The 20438-nt window shown below is 37.9% G+C and overlaps 1 protein-coding gene across 3 annotated transcripts in view; it reads right to left on the reverse strand.

Annotated features, from left to right (window-relative positions):
• The window catches only part of tmem266 (transmembrane protein 266), a 505213-nt gene that overhangs the window by 85544 nt on the left and 399231 nt on the right, over nucleotides 1–20438 (reverse strand). For all 3 annotated transcript variants that reach the window (XM_039773428.1, XM_039773427.1, XM_039773429.1), the window contains exon 8: nucleotides 14555–14670. In XM_039773428.1, the coding sequence (XP_039629362.1) occupies nucleotides 14555–14670 (116 nt within the window). The remainder of the gene's footprint in view (nucleotides 1–14554; nucleotides 14671–20438) is intronic.

The following is a 20438-nucleotide window of genomic DNA, read 5'->3' on the forward strand; positions in this document are numbered from 1 at the left end:
TGTTATGCAGCATGTTCATATTTGAATTTGTATAATTTTGACAGGATATATTTTTATGGAGAGCAAAATCTTTTGGGATATTTAAAATCTAAGTTTATTTTTATAAAATATAAAATTACATAAGAGTAAAGAAATTTGAATGTTTGTTCTTTTAATGTTTACTTTATTTCTAACTTGTATAATTTAGACAGGATATATTTTTATGGAGAGCAAAATATTATAAGTTGTTTAAGGTTTGAGTTGATTTATTCACGAATAATATTCCTGTCTGTTTTTACCATTCCTACCAAAGATATTTCTGTCGACTAAATAAAAATTCCTTCTATTTAAAATTTAAATAGAACTTGAACAAATACGATAGTTCATAATATCCACGCAGACTTGCACGTAAGAGCGGAGTCATCCGTTTTAACAAGCAGCGTATTGCACTGATCTGAAATAGCTGTGTGTGTATATATGTAGATATGTATGTATATGTATATATATGTTTATATATGTGTGTGTGTATGTATATATATATATATGTATTTGTGTGTATATATGTGTGTGTATGTATGTATGTGTGTATGTATATATATGTATATATATGTAGATATATATGTATGTATATATGACAGCAACACTCATCACTCACAACAGTGACAAAACAATTACATTGACAATCATGTTCCGTTATTTTCAAAATGTTTCCTTTTCTTTTTCATTGCTTCTTTAACACACTACTACTCCGCTGCGAAGCGCGGGTATTTTGCTAGTATATATATATTGTGGAAGACTGCCGGCTTCCCAGGCCGACAGGAGGAGCTCTCCCGACAGCAGGATCGTGCCCCGAGATCCAGCAGGGCCTTATGGACTCTGTAGTGTTTATACACAGCCCTGCTGGATACCTTGGAGACCACCAGGAGTCACTGTGGGGGGACTAATGGGATCTGTTGTGCCTTATGACCCGGGAGTACGTCACAGTCACGTGACGGGAAGGAATGGCGTGCTCCCGGGGTGAAGTAAAAGACTGATTGCCCTGACCCGGAAGGAATAAGGAACTGTGGACTGCTGGGACAGGAACACCTCCGGGTCGGGGGCTATAAAAGGACGATGCCTCAGTCCAGACACTGAGCTGTGCTGGGTGGGAGAGGAGCAAAGTGTCTGGGCAAGGAGGAGAGGTTATTGTGTTTATTAGTAGTGGATAGTGATTTATGAGTAGTGTGGAAGGTGCTTGGTGCACTGGAAGAAACAATAAAAGGGTCGTGGACTTTTACCTGGTGTTTGGAGTCATACCTGAGGGTTCAAGGGTGCACTACTGCCCCCTACTGCCATATATATATATATATATATATATATATATATATATATATATATATATATATATACTAATAAAAGGCAAAGCCCTCACTCACTCACTCACTCACTCACTCACTCACTCACTCACTGACTCACTCACTCACTGACTCATCACTAATTCTCCAACTTCCCGTGTGGGTGGAAGGCTGAAATTTGGCAGGTTCATTCCTTACAGCTTCCTTACAAAAGTTGGGCAGGTTTTATATCGAAATTCTACGCGTAATGGTCATAACTGGAAGCTGTTTTCTCCATTTACTGTAATGGAGATGAGCTTGAACGCCATGGGGGCGGAGGTTCGTGTGACATCATCACGCCTCCCACGTAATCACGCAGTACATAGAAAACCAGGAAGACCTCAAAAAAGCGCTTTAGAAAACATGCATTATATAATTGAGAAGGCAGCTAAACAATAAGAAGCGAGGAAAGTGACATATACAACCATATTCATGAGTTCTGCTACTGAAACAAAGCACGATGTAAACCTACACTTTAAATTAAGTTCATAGACAGGCTGCGCTGGCGCTTGTAATTTAGTGCCTGCCCATATAAGGCGTCCGTCAGCGCAATCCAATAGCAAACTGCCACGGGTAAATATTCACGGGTGAAGGACTGTGCTTATGGAGAGGAAGATGAGATGGTCAGGGTGGTGTTTGACACAAACTCAGCGAAACTGCGAGAGAAAGTTTTAAGTGCCAGGACTAAGGTAACATTAAATACAGCCATGGACATAGCACGAGATGGCACCAGCACAGCTGGGAACCCTCGATGCATGTACACCGAGCGGCTCACGTGAACTGACGCAGTGCACAGATAAAAGCAACAGTTCCAAAGAGCTGAACAAAACCTTATTACACAATTGAAAAGGCAGCAAAAATATGAAGCGTCTGATAAGCATATTCATAAATCCAGCTACTGCGGAAACAAAGCACACGGTGGAAAAGTCAATGTCCCGCTAAAGGAAGACAGTGTAAAAAAACCCGTGCATGCAGTGTGTCAGGTCTCAGATAAAGAAGAAGACGAGCTGTTTATTGATGCAGTAAGAAACGAATCGATGAAAGAAACCTGTCATCTTTACAACGATTGACAAACACGGAATGTAACTTGAACACAACACATCCTACAAATACGAACCTGATTGAAAGAAATAATGATAATCAAATCCTTGATGACAGCAACACTCAGTAACACTCACAAACAAATACTGTATATTGACAGTCATGTTACGTTATTTTTAAAATGTTCCCTTTTCTTTTCTAGCTTTTAAACACACTACTTCTCGCTCATGATACGCGGGTATATATATATGTATATATATATTCCGATCTACATACTCGAATAATGGATACTTTATTCGCCATCAATGATTGTTTTGGTAAAGCCATACTCAGTGTATTCATTAGATGAACGGTAAAAAAGTAAGAGCGAGGGGAGGATGACTTATTGAGGCATGCAGGCTGTAGTGCACGTCAACTCTATCTGAATTGCGCGATTACATTTGAAAAAATATATCTTTTCAAGTTCTATTTACTCCATATGTGTCAAACTCAAGGCCTGCAGGCACATCCGCCCGCGTGTAATTATATCCGCCCGAGATCATTTTATATACTGTATTATTGTTATTAATGGCCCGGGATATGAAGCACTGGTAACACAATAAACTACAGATCCCATAATGCAGCGCTTCAGCTGCCTTGCCGTCTCTTCAGTCGTTTCCTTACTTTGCGAAGGAAGCAGCTTTCTCAGAGCTTCTGCACTGTTTTATAAACGAACGATATATAAGAAAGTCCTTTTTCCTTGCTTCGCCAACGGCAGCCTTTTATTTAATCCACGGGTTCTCCGCTGTTTCATTGTTCATTTATTACGATTTTTATAGTTATTGTGTAGGTTTTATTTAATCCACGGGTTCTCTTCTGTGTTCACTGCGGTGTCTTCTTTCGTTTACGAGCTTGCCAAGGAAGCAGTTTTCTCATAGCTTCTGCACTGTTATAAAAACGAACGACATATAAGAAAGTGCTTTTTCCTTGCTTCACCAACGAAGCAACCTTTTATTTAATTCACGGGTTCTCTTCTATTTTATTGTTCATTTGTTACGATTGTTACAGTTATTGTCTAGGTTTTATTTAATCCACTGGTTCTCTTCTGTGTGTCACTGCGGTGTCTTCTTTCGTTTACGACCTTCACCAAGGAAGCAGAAACTAACAACCACCGAAACTTTGTAACGGCACAAGACTTCAGGTCACATCTCTATAAAACAACCTAATTGAAGCAACTATATTTACTGGCAGTGCCTCAGTGACACAGTTTTTATTTCTCGCATCCCCGTTATACCATCTAATCTCCCATTTTAATTCAAACGCGTTCAATTTCCAGTAAGGCTCTGCTTCGCAATGACAATTAATAAGTCTCAGGGACAAACACTACAAAAGGTTGGCATTTATTTGAGGCGGATTGCTTTTCACATGGCCAACTGTATGTTGCATGCTCAAGAGTGAGCTCAGCACACAGCTTAGTCATATTACAACCAGAGGGCCGAACTGACAACGTGGTATACAGAGAGATCCTTAACAATTAATTTTTGACATTTTCGTTCAGTCTAAAAATGTTTACTTTTTTATTAATAAAAATATTCAGACAGTATTTCACCGCTGCGAAGCGCGGGTATTTTGCTAGTATATATATATATATATATATGAGGTGTGGCAGAAAAGTAATGAGACTGATTTTTTATTTACCAAAGTTTTTATTTTTTTCAAACATCAATGTTATCCCCTTCAAAGTAGTTCCCTTGGGCAGCTACACACCGATGGAGACGTTGTTCCCACAGTTGGTAGCAGCGCTGGAAGTCTTCAACCGGTATGGTCTTCAGCATGTCCGTTACACTCTTTTGGATGTTTTCTAAAGTTCCGAAATGACGTCCTTTGAGGACATTTTTCAGTTTAGGAAAAAGGAAAAGTCACACGGACTGAGGTCAGGTGAATAAGGGGGCTGGGGAACCACAGGAATGCCTTTTGAGGTCAAAAATTCTGTTATGGAGAGGGCAGTTTTTCAGCACCATTTTGGCACAGACCTTTCACATCTGCAAATGTTCAGTCAAAATTTAATGAACGGTAAATCTGTTCAAATTTAATTGTTCACTCAACATTCTTAATGTTAAACGACAGTCTGATCTCACAAGAGTGTTCACACGTTCAATGTTTTCATTGGTTTTCGAAGTTGAAGTCCTCCCTGAATGGTGTTCATCTTTAACGTGTTTTCTGCCTTCCAAAAATGATTTGTGCCAGCGAAAAACTTGAGCTCGGGATAAAGAATATTCCCCATAGGCCTGTTTTAACTTTTCAAACGTCACACTTGCCGTTTAATGGCACAACGTTGCTCCAAATTTCGCTGTTCCATTTTGCGTGACGCACAACCAAAAACACAACTTCGCTAATAGCAGTCACAAAAATCACGTAGTTAACGGAAGGAGTTGAAACTCGCACTGAGCTATTTGAGGGTACTGATACACGTGCTCTATCAAGGACAACAGTGCAGCGTTGTTAGATCGCTTGCAGTGTTGCCAGTCTCATTACTTTTCTGCCACACCTCGTATATCTATACTAATAAAAGGCAAAGTCCTCACTGACTCACTAACTGACTGACTGACTGACTGACTCATCACTAATTCTCCAACTTCCCGTGTGGGTGAAAGGCTGAAATTTGGCAGGCTCATTCCTTACAGCTTCCTTACAAAAGTTGGGCAGGTTTCATTTCGAAATTCTACGCGTAATGGTCATAACTGGAAGGTATTTTTCTCCATTTACTGTAATGGAGTTCAGCCAGTTCTGTGGGGGGCGGAGTTTCGTGTGACATCATCACGCCTCCCACGTAATCACGTGAACTGACTGTCAACGCACTACGTAGAAAACCAGGAAGAGCTCCAAAACGCGCTGAAGAAAACATGCATTATAAAAACATGCATTATATAATTGAGAAGGCAGCGAAACAATAAGAAGCGAGCGAGTGACATATACTACCATATTAATGAGTGCTGCTACTTCGGAAAGAAAGGTGTAAACCTAAACTTTAAATTAAGTTAATAGACAGGGTGCCGCTGGTGTTTCTAATGCCCAAGGGTAATGCGGGATACAAGTTTAATGAGAGGACGCAGGATATAAACGAGAGTTTTGATCACTTTATAACTAAGTTAAAATTGCAGGTGAAGGGGTGTGCTTATGCAAATTCCGAGAGACTGTGTTTGTGGGGGATTGACAGTTAACGCGATTGGGGGAGTCACGTCATCATATCCCTCCCATTTACCTCATTTCGCTCTGAGCTGAGCTCATGCTAACGGCGTCTTCCGAAGCAACTTCATCACACTCCCACCAAATACTCACAGAAAAATCCACAAGTTAATACACATGCTGTCTCTAGAGTTTCTCCACACTCAATGTATTCCTCGCACCCCCTTTATACCCTTTAATCTCCCATTTCAATTCAGATACCTCCAATTTCCAGTAAGGCTCAGCTGCGCGATGACAAGTAATAAGTCTCAAGGACAGACCCTACAAAACGATGCCATTGATTTCAGGCAAGATTGCTTTTCTCCTGGACAACTATACTTGCATTCTCAAAAGTGAGCTCGCGCAGCTTCGTCATATTACAACCGGAGTGCAGCCAGAAACTTTTAAGTACCGGGTCTTAGATAACATTAAATTAAGCCGTAGACATCGCAACATCACACAAGATAGCAGCTCACGAGAACTTACTGAACGCAGTACGAGTGATCACTTCCATGCATCAAACCTGTTCAAAAAACGCATTACACAATTTACAAGGTGATGGCTTTCTATGGCGTTCGTTTATAAAGCAGCGGAGAGGCTGTGTGAAGGCAGCTACACAGAAAAAGCAGAGCCACACTCTGAATGTATTGCTGGCATCACCGTTATACCCTCTGATCTCCCATTTGAATTGAAATGCCTCAAATTTCCAGTAAGGCTCTGCTTCGCGATGACAATTAATAAGTCTCAGGGACACACCCTACAAAAGGTTGCCATTGATTTGAGGCAACATTGCTTTCCTCCTGGACAAAACTATACGTTGCATTCCCAAAAGTTATATATATATATATATATATATATATATATATATACAGTATACACCCCGATCTACAATACTGTCAAATAAACGACCCACACACCATAGCACAACATGAGAGGCTTCACCTTTAGCGCTGACGTCTTAGGTTCGATTCACGAGAGTGGGTGCAGTGCGTGTGTACTGCCTGATGAGCCCAGAATTAGGGCGAAGCACGTGCCGCATACTGTTTGCATTATTTGATAGTAAAACTATTTCAATATATTCAATATATATATATCAGCACTTAATGATTCATTTTACTCTCGCAACCCCTGTTTGGGAAGAAGTATGAAAAAATATGAGGTTAACGCAGAAAACCAGATCACCAATTTAAGCTATGGGAATCATAGATACTTTATTCGACATCAATGATTGTTTTGGTAAAGCCATACTCGGTGTAATCCTCCTTCCATGTTATAATATTTCCGACTAGCCAAGATTAAATGAACGGAAAAAGTAAGACCGAGCGAGGGTGACGAGGCAGGCAGGCGACAGCTCAATAGCTCAATTTGGATATACTACAGTAGGTTCTATTTAGTCGCCAGAAATATCTTTGGTAGGAATGGAAGTTGGATTTAGTCTTTAAATTTCTATGGTGAAGAAAAATTTATGCAATGATGATTAAATTTAACTTTCATTCCTACTAAACATATTTCTGTCGACCAAATAAAAATTACTTATATTTAAAATTTAAATAGAACTTGAACAAATATGATAGTTCATAATACCCACGCAGCACTAAGTGCACATAAGATTACGAGTCATCCGTTTTAACAAGCAGCATATTGCACTGATACGAAATAGCCTGCCCATTTAATTATTTAGGAATGGATAGATAAATTAAGATTTTGTACAAATAATGTTTTAAATTTTTCTTCCTCAGTGGATTCTGGCACCCCAGCAACAGCTCCTCGCACCCCAAAGGAGATATGTGTATATATATATATATATATATATATATAGATAGATAGATAGATAGATAGATATAGATATATAGATTATATAGATAGATGGATATATACATGTAGATAGATATATAAGATAGATATAGATATACATATATAGATAGATAGATATAGGTGTATGTAAATGTGTGTGTGTATATATATATATATATATATATATATATATATATATATATATGCCAGCAACACTCATGACAATGACAAAACAATTACATTGTCAATCATGTTACATTATTATTAAAATGTTTCCTTTTCTTTTTCATTACTTCTTTAACACACTACTTCTCTGCTGCAAAGCGCGGGTATTTTGCTATATATGCATATGTATATATGTGTATACAGTATGTATATATATATGTATATGTATATATATGCATATATATGTATATATATATACTGTATATATGTATGTGTGTGTGTCTGTGTATGTGTGTGTGTCTGTGTCTATATATATGACAGCAACACTCATATCAGTGACAAAACAATTACATTAACAATCATCTTACGTTATTTTTAAAATGTTTCCTTTTCTTTTTTCATAACTTCTTTAACACACTACTTCTCCGCTGCAAAGCGCGGGTATTCTGCTAGTATACTAATAAAAGGCAAAGCCCTCACTGACTCACTCACTCACTGACTGACTCACTGACTCATTACTAATTCTCCAACTTACTGTGTAGGTAGAAGGCTGAAATTTGGCAGGCTCATTCCTTACAGCTTACTTACAAAAGTTGGGCAGGTTTCATTTCGAAATTCTAACCGTAATGGTCATAACTGGAACCTATTTTTTCGTCCATATACTATAATAGACTTCTGCTCGATGCCCGTGCGAGGTGGAGTTACGCCTCCAACGTAATTTAGTGCCTGCCCATATAAGGCCGTCCGTCAGCGGCAATCCAATAGAAACACTGCCGCTAAATATTCACGGGTGAAGGACTGTGCTTATGCAGAGGAAGATGAGATGGTCAGGGTGGTGTTTGGCACAAACTCGGCGAAACTGCGAGAGAAACTTTTAAGTGCCGGGTCTTAGCTAACATTAAATACAGCCGTGGACATCGCACGAGATGGCACCAGCACAGCTGTGAACCTTCGATGCATGTACACCGAGCAGCTTACGTGAAATGACGCAGTGCACAGACAAAAAGCAACAGTTCCAAAGAGTGCTGAACAAAAACCGAATTACACAATTGAGAAGGCAAAAACATATGAAGCGTTTGATACATACAAGCATATTCATAAGTGCAGCTACTGCGGAAACAAAGCACACGGTGGAAAAAGTCAATGTCCCGCTAAAGGAAGACAGTGTAAAAAAAAACCCATGCATGCAGTGTATCACATCTCAGATAAAGAGGAAGACGAGCTGTTTATTGATGCAGTTAGAAACGAATCGATGAATGAAACCTGTTATCTTTACAACGATTGACAAACACGGAATGTAACTTGAACACAACACATCCTACAAATACGAACCTGATTGAAAGAATTAATGATAATCAAATCCTTGATGACAGCAACACTCATAACACTCATAAAACAATTACTGTATATTGACAATCATGTTACGTTATTTTTAAAATGTTCCCTTTTCTTTTTCATAACTTCTTTAACACACTACTTCTCCGCTGCGAAGCGCGGGTATATATATATATGTGTATATATATACCCTGATCTACATACTCTCAAATAGACAAACCACACACCGTGGCGCAATGCTAGAGGCTTCGCCTCTAGTGCTGAGGTTCGATTCCCGAGAGGTGGTGCACTGAGTATGTACGCCGCTTCCCGATTCATTTTACCCTCGCATCCCCTTGGTTTGAGACGTATGAAAAAATATGCGGTTAACGCAGAAAGACAGATCACCCGTTGAAGCTTTATGAATAATGGATACTTTATTCACCATCAATGATTGTTTTGGTAAAGCCATACTCAGTGTATTTATTAGATGAATGGTAAAAAAGTAAGAGCGAGGGGAGGGTGACTTATTGAGGCACGCAGGTGAAACCACAATAGCACACGGGCTTGATGCGTTGGTACGCGTCAACTCGATCTGAATTGCGTGATCACATTCGAAAAAATATATCTTTTCAAGTTCTATTTAGTCGACACAAATATCTTTGGTTGGAATGTAAGGCGAATTTATTCTTTACATTTGTATGGTGAAGAAAAATTTATGCAATGATGCCTACATTTAACTTACATTCCTACCAAAGATATTTCTGTCGACTAAATAAAAATTCTTTCTATTTAAAATTTAAATAGAACTTGAACAGATGCGATAGTTCATAATATCCATGCAGACTTGCACGTAAGAGCGGGAGTCATCCGTTTTAACAAACAGCGTATTGCACTGATAAGAAATAGCCTGCCCATTTAATTATTTAGGAATGGATAAATAAATTAAGATTTTGTACAAATAATGTTTTTCATTTTTCTTCCTTGATGGATTCTGGCACCCCCAGCAACAGTTGCTCGCACCCCAAAGAGTGTATATATATATATATATATATGTATGTGTGTATATGTAGATATGTATATATATGTGGATGTATGTGTATATATGTATATATATATGTATGTATATATGTGTGTGTGTATATATATATATGTGTATATGTGCATATATATATGTGTATATGTATATATGTATGGATATGTATATATATATGTTTATATGTGTATATATATATATATATATGACAGCAACACTCATCACTCACAACAGTGACAAAACAATTACATTGACAATCATGTTACGTTATTTTCAAAATGTTTCCTTCTCTTTTTCATTACTTCTTTAAGACACTACTTCTCCGCTGCAAAGCGCGAGTATTTTGCCTGTATATATATATATATATATATATATATATATATATATATATATATATATATATATATATATATATACTGTATGTAGTAACCTAGACCACTAGAGGGCGTGCTAACCACCCAAACCAACACAGACAGACGCAGGAGGCACACTGGTAAAACAAATAAATGTTTTTATTTTCTTTTTTCTTCGCCTGTGGGCATGCCTTCCCTGTTTCCCACAGGCACGATACAGTCCCACAAGCACAGTACTACACAATTCTTCTTCTCTCTCTCTCACTCTCTTTTTCTCCACCCCTCCTCTCTAGCAAGCTTTGTCTCCCTCCTCCCAACTCTGGCTCCCAGAGTGGTGGCTGCTGGCTCCTTTTATAGCCCACCCGGAAGTGCTACAGGTGTTTGATGATCCATTTCCGGCTGCACTTCCAGGTGTGGCGGAAGAACCGTTCACATGGGCTCAGAAACCACTGCAGCGCCCCCTGGTGGCACCCCTGGATCCCAACAGGGTCGTACAGAACTCCATCTCCCATGGAGCCCTGTGGGAATTCAAGGCACTACTGCCATCCAGGGAGACTGCCATCTAGAGTACCAGGGGAGGTACTGTTCAGTCCATGGACCATATACAGAAGAGGCTTCCCAGCCTGCACAATATATATATATAAGACACTAACAAATAACACAAAATATAAAATTACGAAAGCTTAGTTTAAATTTTTCTCTCCTATAGAAAAATTCATGTAACTTATCAATTCTGTCTTTCGACTTAGATACAACTTTCCTCTCTTATAGGAAAACACACACAAATTAGGAATCCTGATTTTTCACTCAAGATGGAAATGTTTTCTGGCTGGTTATGAAGTTTCTGTTGCCGGCAAGTGGCATTAATTTACTTATAGCAGCCAGCCTCTGCTCTGGTTTAGGACCAACCCCCCAGAACACTGAATTATATCTCTCTTTCTCACTGGATTTAGGGTGAAAAACTTGTGATAGCCAGAACTAATCTTTCACAAGGTTATTATCTCCACTTACAGTTATCATAGTACAATTATTGGATTTGTCCTATCTATTAAATTGAAATTAATAGTTTTTGGAAACAAAGTATACTTATGATTTTAAGTGAGTGATGCTTAGTTCCTTTCTTGGTTGGCTTTCTCCAGACACAAGGAAGGAATTTCACCTCATTTTCTTTTCTTTGTTCCGGAGGTCTCCTTCTTTATCGTTAGTCACACCTTCTGGCTGCGGGTGATACTGCAGTTTTCTCTTCGAGGGTTTTACACAATGTGTCCTCGGATGCTAGCAAAGTTACGCCTGCTAAGTCAACAGGTGATCATTCAGAGACCACTGTTAGCAAGGCAACAGTGTGGTTTATGTAGGTCTTTCTCTCTTGCTCCTGTCCTCCAATCCCTCAGCAAGGCTGAACTAATGGCAACCTCATACAGACTCCAACACAGAAAAGTATTCAACCCTTTCAGTCCAGCACAGTTACCCCTTTGGAGTAAAGGGATTGCTTCTGTTACGTCCCCTCTCTATCAGCTTTAGGGTCTGGCTATGGGCATCCAAATTATGGCAGATTAAGCTGTAGCATGGTGAAAGATGCAAAATTAATTAGGATGTTGCAAGGGTTTTTATAGGGAGGAGTAGAGGTCTTGTCATTGGCTTCTTGGGTGCACATAAGCCCATGCTGTTGGTTGACCACAGGTGCAAAGTTCTGTACCTCACTGCTGCTCATCTTGGATTAAACATCTTTTGTTCAGAACTTGAGTCCATTTTATGCCAGGCTGTTACATGGTCTGGTATCGATCATTTAAACAAATAAGGCTGCAGATTCCGCATTCCATTCTGGCAAACAGAGACTTTTAGCTGGCACTAAGAGTGTCTGGCAGCAGTTCGCTAAGCCAGGATTTGGCTTCCAGCCTGGAAAATGGATAAAGCTAGTCTGCCTCACAGTACTGTAATTATGCAATCAGTTAGGTTTTATACTAGTAATTAATTTAGACCACTTAGCAGAAAACTCATTTCACTTTGACATTAAAAAGTCTTAAAAAGTCATAAAATTCATCTTGCAGCTCCCTATATTTTAGAATGCCCCAGACTCCACATTGTAACCTTAGATCTTCAAATGGAGGTCTGCTTATAATTCCAATAGCCAATCTTGAAACAAGTGGTGAGGCGGCCTTTTGCTGTTATGCACCTAAAATCTGGAATACTTTACCAATATAAATTTGCTAGGCTAATAACTGTCGAAAATTTTTAAAAAATTGCTAAAATGCCATTATTTTAATATGGCTTTTCCATAGCTGCATTTTAGTTGTATTCCTAATAGGCTAAATGGGTGAAGAATTATCATATTCTTCAGTGAATCACAATCTTTACTAATCTCTACTATTCCCTTCTGTCTTTTCTGGTTTTTCTGTGGTAGCGTTTTGTGCCACCACCACCTGATCAAGGCATCATGCAGCCCTGTGAGATGATGGAATGAAGGCAGGGGTGTCTCAGCTGTCCACAAGACCAGCTTCATCAAATCCTATCATGTGAAGCCTGATAACAAAGATGTTTGATTTAAGAACGTTTATGTATGGTAGAATGCAAAATAGGAGTTGAATAGTCAATTGGCTTTATAATCCCAGCAGATATGTTTTTTTTTCTGTTCTCCCAGCCATCTAAACTTATCTTTTTCTTTTGTTACTTATTTTGTAATATTTTTGCTTAATATTATTTGTTAGTCTTGCAAAGCACTTTGAGCTACATTGCTTTTATGAAAACGTGTTATATAAATAAATGTTATTTTCTGCCAAATGAAATCCATTGTGATTGAATGTTGTTAAATAATAAAATGTGTAAACTAAAACTTCCAAGGGGTAATACTTTTTGTAGGTACTGCATATTATGAAAGAATTAAAATGTTTTGTAAGGCTAAGTGGACATGAACTAAAAGGAGACATAATGTAATAGATATTTGACTATTGTGATTATAGGCAAGCTATTATGTTAAAATTAAGTTTGTTAATGAAAACATGGGACACAAAAGACAGCAGGTAAAGAGTACATTTTAAACAGATGTTACAAAATGTTTCACATATGGAACTGCAAAAGGCTACATTTTTTCTTTAAAAACTAAACCTTGGACACCATGAAATCTTAAGTAAATGCCTTTTTGGCTAAATTTAAAGCCTTTTTTTAATACTTGGATGTTCCACACATGCATGCATGCCTTCAATCAAAATGTTTCTGGGCAATATAATTTAAGGAAAATGTTTCATACATTTAACATACTAGCTGTCAAATATCAGTAGGAAGAAAAGCTTTTGCATGTAGGATATGTGCTTCACACCTATCATGATCTCATTTAACAAATAAGCAACTTGTTCTGTAATCATATCAGTAGAACCACAATTGTGCAAAGCAAAGATAACAAGCACTTCCTCTTCCATTATAACTACAAAAATGAGGTTTTCTACCTAGGAGGCAAATATTTGAAGCATATACTGTGCAAAGAAGTAATTCTACCTATTGATAATCATGTCAAGGAAAAGACTGGGCCTCAACATAAACTCGGCACCGGACATTTTGACACTCATGCATTCAGGAATCGGCAATCAGAACTGAGATTGTGGGAGTAATTAAAAATGAAAAATTGACTTTAATGTTCAGTAAAACATCTGTAAAATGTTTTTGCTGTTTTAACATGAGCAAAAACCACAACCTTATGCAAGTCTGTCATGTTTGTGTATTACAAATCCAGTTTTTCTGATGATCCCAGATACTCAAAGTATGCTGAGAAAATGAAGCTGACAAATCTATGAAGGGCAATTAATAGGTCTTTGAAAGGTAATAGAATTAAAAATAAATAAAAATGGAGTAAACTTAAAAGATTTGTGTAATGCATGGTACTAGAAAGCATCTTTTTGAATTTCAAAGAAAAGTAAAAGTTAATTAATGAGACTAGAAGTAGAGTAAGCTGACTATTGAAACACGGACTTCAGTTAATAACAAGACTTACATACAGTTAAGAAACTGGTTGGAACAAAACCCTGCAGTTATGATGGTCTACAGAACCAAGACTGACCACTGCTACTGCTATGTGTGATTGTAATGCAGAGAAAGTAGATTTAAAATATTTTTTAATAAGAATGATCAGCTACCCATTCCAGTTAATGCATGAGCAAAGCTAAATAAAATTAGGCTTTGAATTATTTGGTCCATCAGAATAATTTTGTGATTGGTTTCGATTAAACTGAAGCCTCAGTGTTTGATTTGTTCAATGATGCAGTGTTAAGTCTAAAGATGAAGATGAGACAAAACAAATCTCTCACCGCCTGCTCTTGGCAGATCTGTGTTAGTCGGTCCAGTTGCTCTTCTCGGACTGCTTTAGCTTTTTCATACTGCTGTATTACCATCTCCATTTCCACTTTGACAGGGACAACATATGCTGAGGAAAACAAACACATCAAATTTGGGCATTACTCGCCTGGACATAAGAAAGAATCTTAAAGAGTTCTGTGAAGTCAGTTTAAATTTGTTGTGTATGAATCATGGACGAACCACAGGCGGAACATTGTAAGATGCAGATATGGAACAGAAATCTTTCTATATACTGTTTCTCTCTTTACGACTGAGTCATGTAAAGTTCTTAGTAAAGATAATACATCAGGAAGAAGATTTTCTGGTTGGGTAAATTAACACAATTTAGATACTGAGTAGCTTGTATGGTATAGAAATGGCTTATTCCAATATGCAATACTTCTTTAGCTTTGGATTGCAAGATGCAGAACAAGTTCACTTTTATTATAGTGTTATTTATTGATTCAACATATTTATGTTTTCATCTTTGTACATGCTTGATTCTTTCATGAACTCTAAAACAGTATAACAGCATTAAGTTAAAATTATAAGCTGTAAAGGTAAGAGATGTGACAACCTCTGACACTTTCAGAATTACTCAACGCTATAAACTCAAGTTAGAGAGGGAATATACCAGGTCCTGATGGCTACCCTGCTGAATTTTATAAAAATATTTTCAATCAAGCTACTGCCCCTTTTTTATAGCAATATTTATAGAAGCCATAGACAATAAAATTCTATCTCAAACTTTTGACCAAGCATTAATTACCATTTTCCCTAAGAAAAATAAGAACTTATTACAATGAGCATCATACAGACCAATCTCACTTCTGAATAATGATGTTGAGATACTCCCCAAAGTTCTAGCTAGAAGGACTGAGAAAGTACTCCCTCAGGTAAATATCACAAGACCAAACTAGATTTATTAAAGGAAGACACTTAGCTTCCACCTGTTTAATGGAATATATTCACCCATAAAGTCTAACACTCCAGAGGTCTTATTATTTTTGGATACAAAAAAAGCATTTGGTTGAATGGGACTACCTATTCACCACATTGTGTTTTGACTACTTCAAACTAGAACGTGGTACTAGACAAGGATGCCTCCTGTCGCCACTGCTATTTGCAATCACCATGGAGCGATTGGCTGTTCACTTTCTAAATGCATCAGAGATAAAGAGGATTTTCAGAGAAGAACTTGAACTGAAAATTTAATTATATGCAGAAGATATGGTACTATATATCAGACCCACAAAATTCTGTACCTGCAGCCTTAACTGCATGGGCAGAATTTCAAAAGATATCTGGACTCAAAATTAATTTGAACAAAAGTGTGCTTTTTCCAGTGAATTCTCTAGTAAACAACATTAGACACCTTTCCTTTCATCATTGCAGATCAGTTTAAATTCCTAGAGGTAAGCATTAAAAGTAAATATGAAGCTCTTTTTCAGCAAAGTTTTGCTGTCTGCTTGGCAAAACTTAAATAAGATGTTCATAGATGGCCTACCCTTCATCTTACTTTAGCAGGGAGAATTAATACTATCAATATGGATATCCTCCCTAAGCTTCTGTTTCTATTTCAAAACATCCTTATATACATGAACAAATAATTTTTTAAGAAGCTAGATTCAATCATAACTTCATTTATTCGGAATTCAAAATATCCATGCATCCAAAGGGCAATCCTACAATGCCCTAAATCAGAAGGCGGCATGGCTCGACCTAATTGTCAACTTTATTACTGGGTGGCAAATATATAAGTTATAAAAACCTGGACATTGACATAAACAGGTGAACACACACAGGCTTGGTCCACAATAGAAATGAAATTCTTTAGTACTTCTTTATATTCCCTGCTTTGTACACCAATAAATACAAGTCAATTCTATCAACCCAATTATCCTTTATTCACTCAGAATATGGAACCAGTGCAGGAAACACTTCAAGTTAGAGAATAATGTATCTGTAGCACCTCTACATGATAACTACATTTTTCCACCCTCTCAAACTTACACAGTTTTTAATGTTTGGAAAACATACAGGATTAAATCATTTAAAGATTTGTATATAAATAATGTATCTGCATCCTACAAACAATTACACTCCAAATTTAGCTTTCCATCAACACAATTTCTATACTATATCCAAATTAGAAACTTTGCTAAATGAAATCTACCTAATTTTCCTCACCTCCTAACAATTTTTATTCCAGAAGATCTATTGATCAGTCTTGAGGACTCAGACAACATTTCTATAAATATAAAAACATTTTAAAGTCCCTTCCTTGCAAAGATCACAGAGCACAGTGGGAAAAGGATCTCTCACACAACATTTCAGAAAAATAGTGGAAGGCAGCCACGCACAGAACTCTCTCTAGCTCATTATGCACAAAGCATACAATTATTCAAGTTAAAATCTTTTATCAAGCACATCTATCTCGTTTAAAGTTGTCTGCAATGTTTCCAGGGCAAGATCCAACCTGCGAACATTGCAATCAAGCTTCAGCCTCACTAGGCCACATATTTTGGGTGTGTACCAAATTAACAAAAAATTTTAAATGCCTATCAGACAGCCTTATCCCTCCTAATCCACTAACAGCTGTGTTTGGACTTCCAGATGAACTTCAAGTGGAAAAGGACAAACAAACTGTAATTATCTTTTTTTCACTATTGGCACATAGACTTATCTTGCTGAACTAGAAGAATCCTAACCTCTGTTAAGTCAGTGGGTAACTGATGTTACATACTATTTGAAATTGGAAAAAATCTAATTCTCACTTAGAGGATCTGTTCAAAACTTTTTTTAAAACCTGGCAGGATCTAATCAATAACATTTTAGAATAAGCATTTATATTGGGGAGAAACTACTCTCAAAATTTTACTCTGGCTGTTGGCCTTCCTCTCTTTCTAATGGGTGGGAGTTGAATTTAATTTAGTTTTGTTAAGTTTAACTTAATTGTATGGAACGTTACATGCTTTTAATAAATTCAATAAAAGGAAAAAAGGAGGAGTAGCAACCTCTAAGGTATCCATCAGGGTGTGCTACCAAACTGACATCAGTGTTCTCCCTAGCGTCTTTTAGCCGGGCGCTCCGCCTGGCTAATTTAGTAGAGCGCCCGGCTGTCATCTCGCATGACATTGTGAGATGAATGCCTCACATCTGCAGGCACAGGCAGATCTAATGATGTGCAGAGATGGTAAGGGACGAGCAGGTGGGTGCGCAAATATTGCTAAAGCAAATAGTGTGGACGAGGCGTAGCAGAGTTCACAAGCAAAGAGTATGGGGAGGTGGGGATTCGAGAGGGGGCCGTACATGGTAATAGTGGGGGTGTAGCAGCTTAATACAGTAGCAAGGAGTATGGAGAGGTGGGCAGGCGAGAGCGGGCTGCACATGCTAATAGCGAGAGTGGAGCGGCAGTTCACAAGCAAAGAGGATGTGGAGGTGGGCGGGCAAGAGGAGGACTGACAAAATAAAAAAAAGTTAAATAAAAAAAGTCTAGTGGAACCAGCCTGTCTGATATCAGAAAAAAGGCATCAGGGAGTGATATCTCTGTTCTCTGTTTTGGCTCGGTTCACGACCACACATTCGGTATACGAACAAGCCAGTTTCCCTTTAGGTTTGTACATGTTCATTCTCTTCTTGTGCATTTCCTGTGCAGCGAGCAAGAGAGAGAGAGAGCGCGAAACACACACACAGAGGCACGCACCCAAGACACACACACACACACACAGGCGAGCGAGAGAGACACACACACAGAGGCGCGCGAGAGAGACACACACACACAGAGGCACGCGAGACAGAGGCACACACACACACACAAGACAGAGGCACACACACACACACACACACACACACACAAGACAGTGGCACACACACAGGTGCTCCAGGCCCGGGAAAGAGACACACGCACACACTAAAGAGAGAGAGAGCGAGCGAGAGAGCAAGCGAGAGAGGGAAGGCTGGACGCATAAGGTAGAAAAGGCTTGTTTTTGTTTTCAGTTCTGTTTACAGCGATCGGTTCATAGTGTGCATTGTGGCAATGTTACTTTTCTTGGTGGATTATTAAATTACGGATTTTTCAAATGTTCATTTTTTTCCCTGTGCTTAAAACTCATTAAAAAAAAGTGTTTTTAACAAGCAGTTCCTAGCACTATAGTGTGAACTATTGCAGTGTTAGTTTCCTCTGTTGTTCAAGGTTTTCTCAGTGTCATTCAATGTTTTTACATTTAGTTTACTATTACACTGTGCATTCTATGGTATAATTAACTATATTTGTGCTTAAAAACTTAAAAAATATATATTTACATACGGTTCGTACGGTCTGGAACGGATTCATTGTATTTACATACAATCCAATGGTGGAAATTGCTTCGGTTCACGACCAAATCGGTTTACGACCAGAGTTTTGGAACGAATTATGGTCGTGAATCGAGGTTCCACTATATATATATATATATATATATATATATATATATATATATATATATATATATATATATATATATATATATATATATATATATATACACACACACACATACACACACAGTTGTTTAAGCATTAGGTGTGTTCTGTGTGCAAAAATCCTTGTAGCACTCACTGTGGTTCCTTGTTTAAAGTGACCCCATCTGCTGTTCTTATATTTGCTCATATTTGGACCTGCGTCCATATTGCAGAAAGTGTGCAGAAACCCTTGCAGCACACACTGTGTCCTGAGCAAAGGTTTTGTCACTGAATTGCTGAGGGTTTTGTAGAAAAGCGTATTAGGGCCATGGTGAAGAAAAAAAATACGAACAAAGTGAAGAAAAAAAACTATATGACGAGAATAAAGTCGACATGTTGCTACATAACTTATGACGGGGTTTGAGAAAATCTAGTAAATTAAACATTCATTTTAAGATGAAGTTTAGTTTACGATGTTCTACTTTAATGACAAACTACAAAAATAAAGTCAATATTTCGAATTTAATCTCGAGATAAATGGCGAGAATAAAGTGTAAATGTCAACTTTATTCTCGACATAAGCATCGAGATTAAAGTGGAAATGTCGAGAATGCATACCAGCCGTAGTGCAAGTGTGAACTGAATATCCAACAGGCTCTCCCTTCCCCACTCAAAAGTCTTATTCATAGGTACTTAAAATTTTTTTCATATGTTTAACCAACATGAGCAGAAGAAGTGTTCAGAAAACAACACTGCTCAATTATTTCAGAAAAGAGATCCCACCAACTAGATGAAGGTGCGGCGTCAACTCCTCATATGGCAATTTCAGACAAAGACATTGCAGAGGCTGGTCCATCAGGGGAAGTCTCCTCAGCACACACTCTGCCAATTGATAAATCTAAACACCGCTTATCCGGCATAAACAAACAATGGTTTAAAGATTTTGATTGGCTAACGGTCAAAGAAAATGTTATGTGGTTCTTGTGTATGGCACGTTTACCCAAAGTAACACGGTTACTTTGGGTAAATGTGCCATACACAAGAATTCGAAAAGAAAGCTTGCTGGACAATGAAAAAAGTAAAACGCACATTGAGTCTTCTGCTGACCTTTTAGGAAAGCGTGTACTAGAGTAAACTGGAATCGGTCAAATTGAAAGATCTGTATCAGTGTTAAATAACTTACAGAGAGATGCCTTTGTGGGAGCTTTAAGATCCATGCATTGTTTGGCAAAAAATGAGTTGCCACATACAACGTTGTTTGAAAAGCTGTTGGAACACTGTAAAGAAATAGGTTGTTCCTTTTTACAACATCTCAATATTGGTAAAAATGCACATTACATCTCTGAAAGAATAATGCAAGAGCTACTGGATGTCTTAGCATCAGAAATAAAATCTAACATACTAAAAATATAT

This window comes from Polypterus senegalus, chromosome 12 (genome assembly GCF_016835505.1).
Source record: "Polypterus senegalus isolate Bchr_013 chromosome 12, ASM1683550v1, whole genome shotgun sequence".
NCBI lineage: Eukaryota > Metazoa > Chordata > Cladistia > Polypteriformes > Polypteridae > Polypterus > Polypterus senegalus.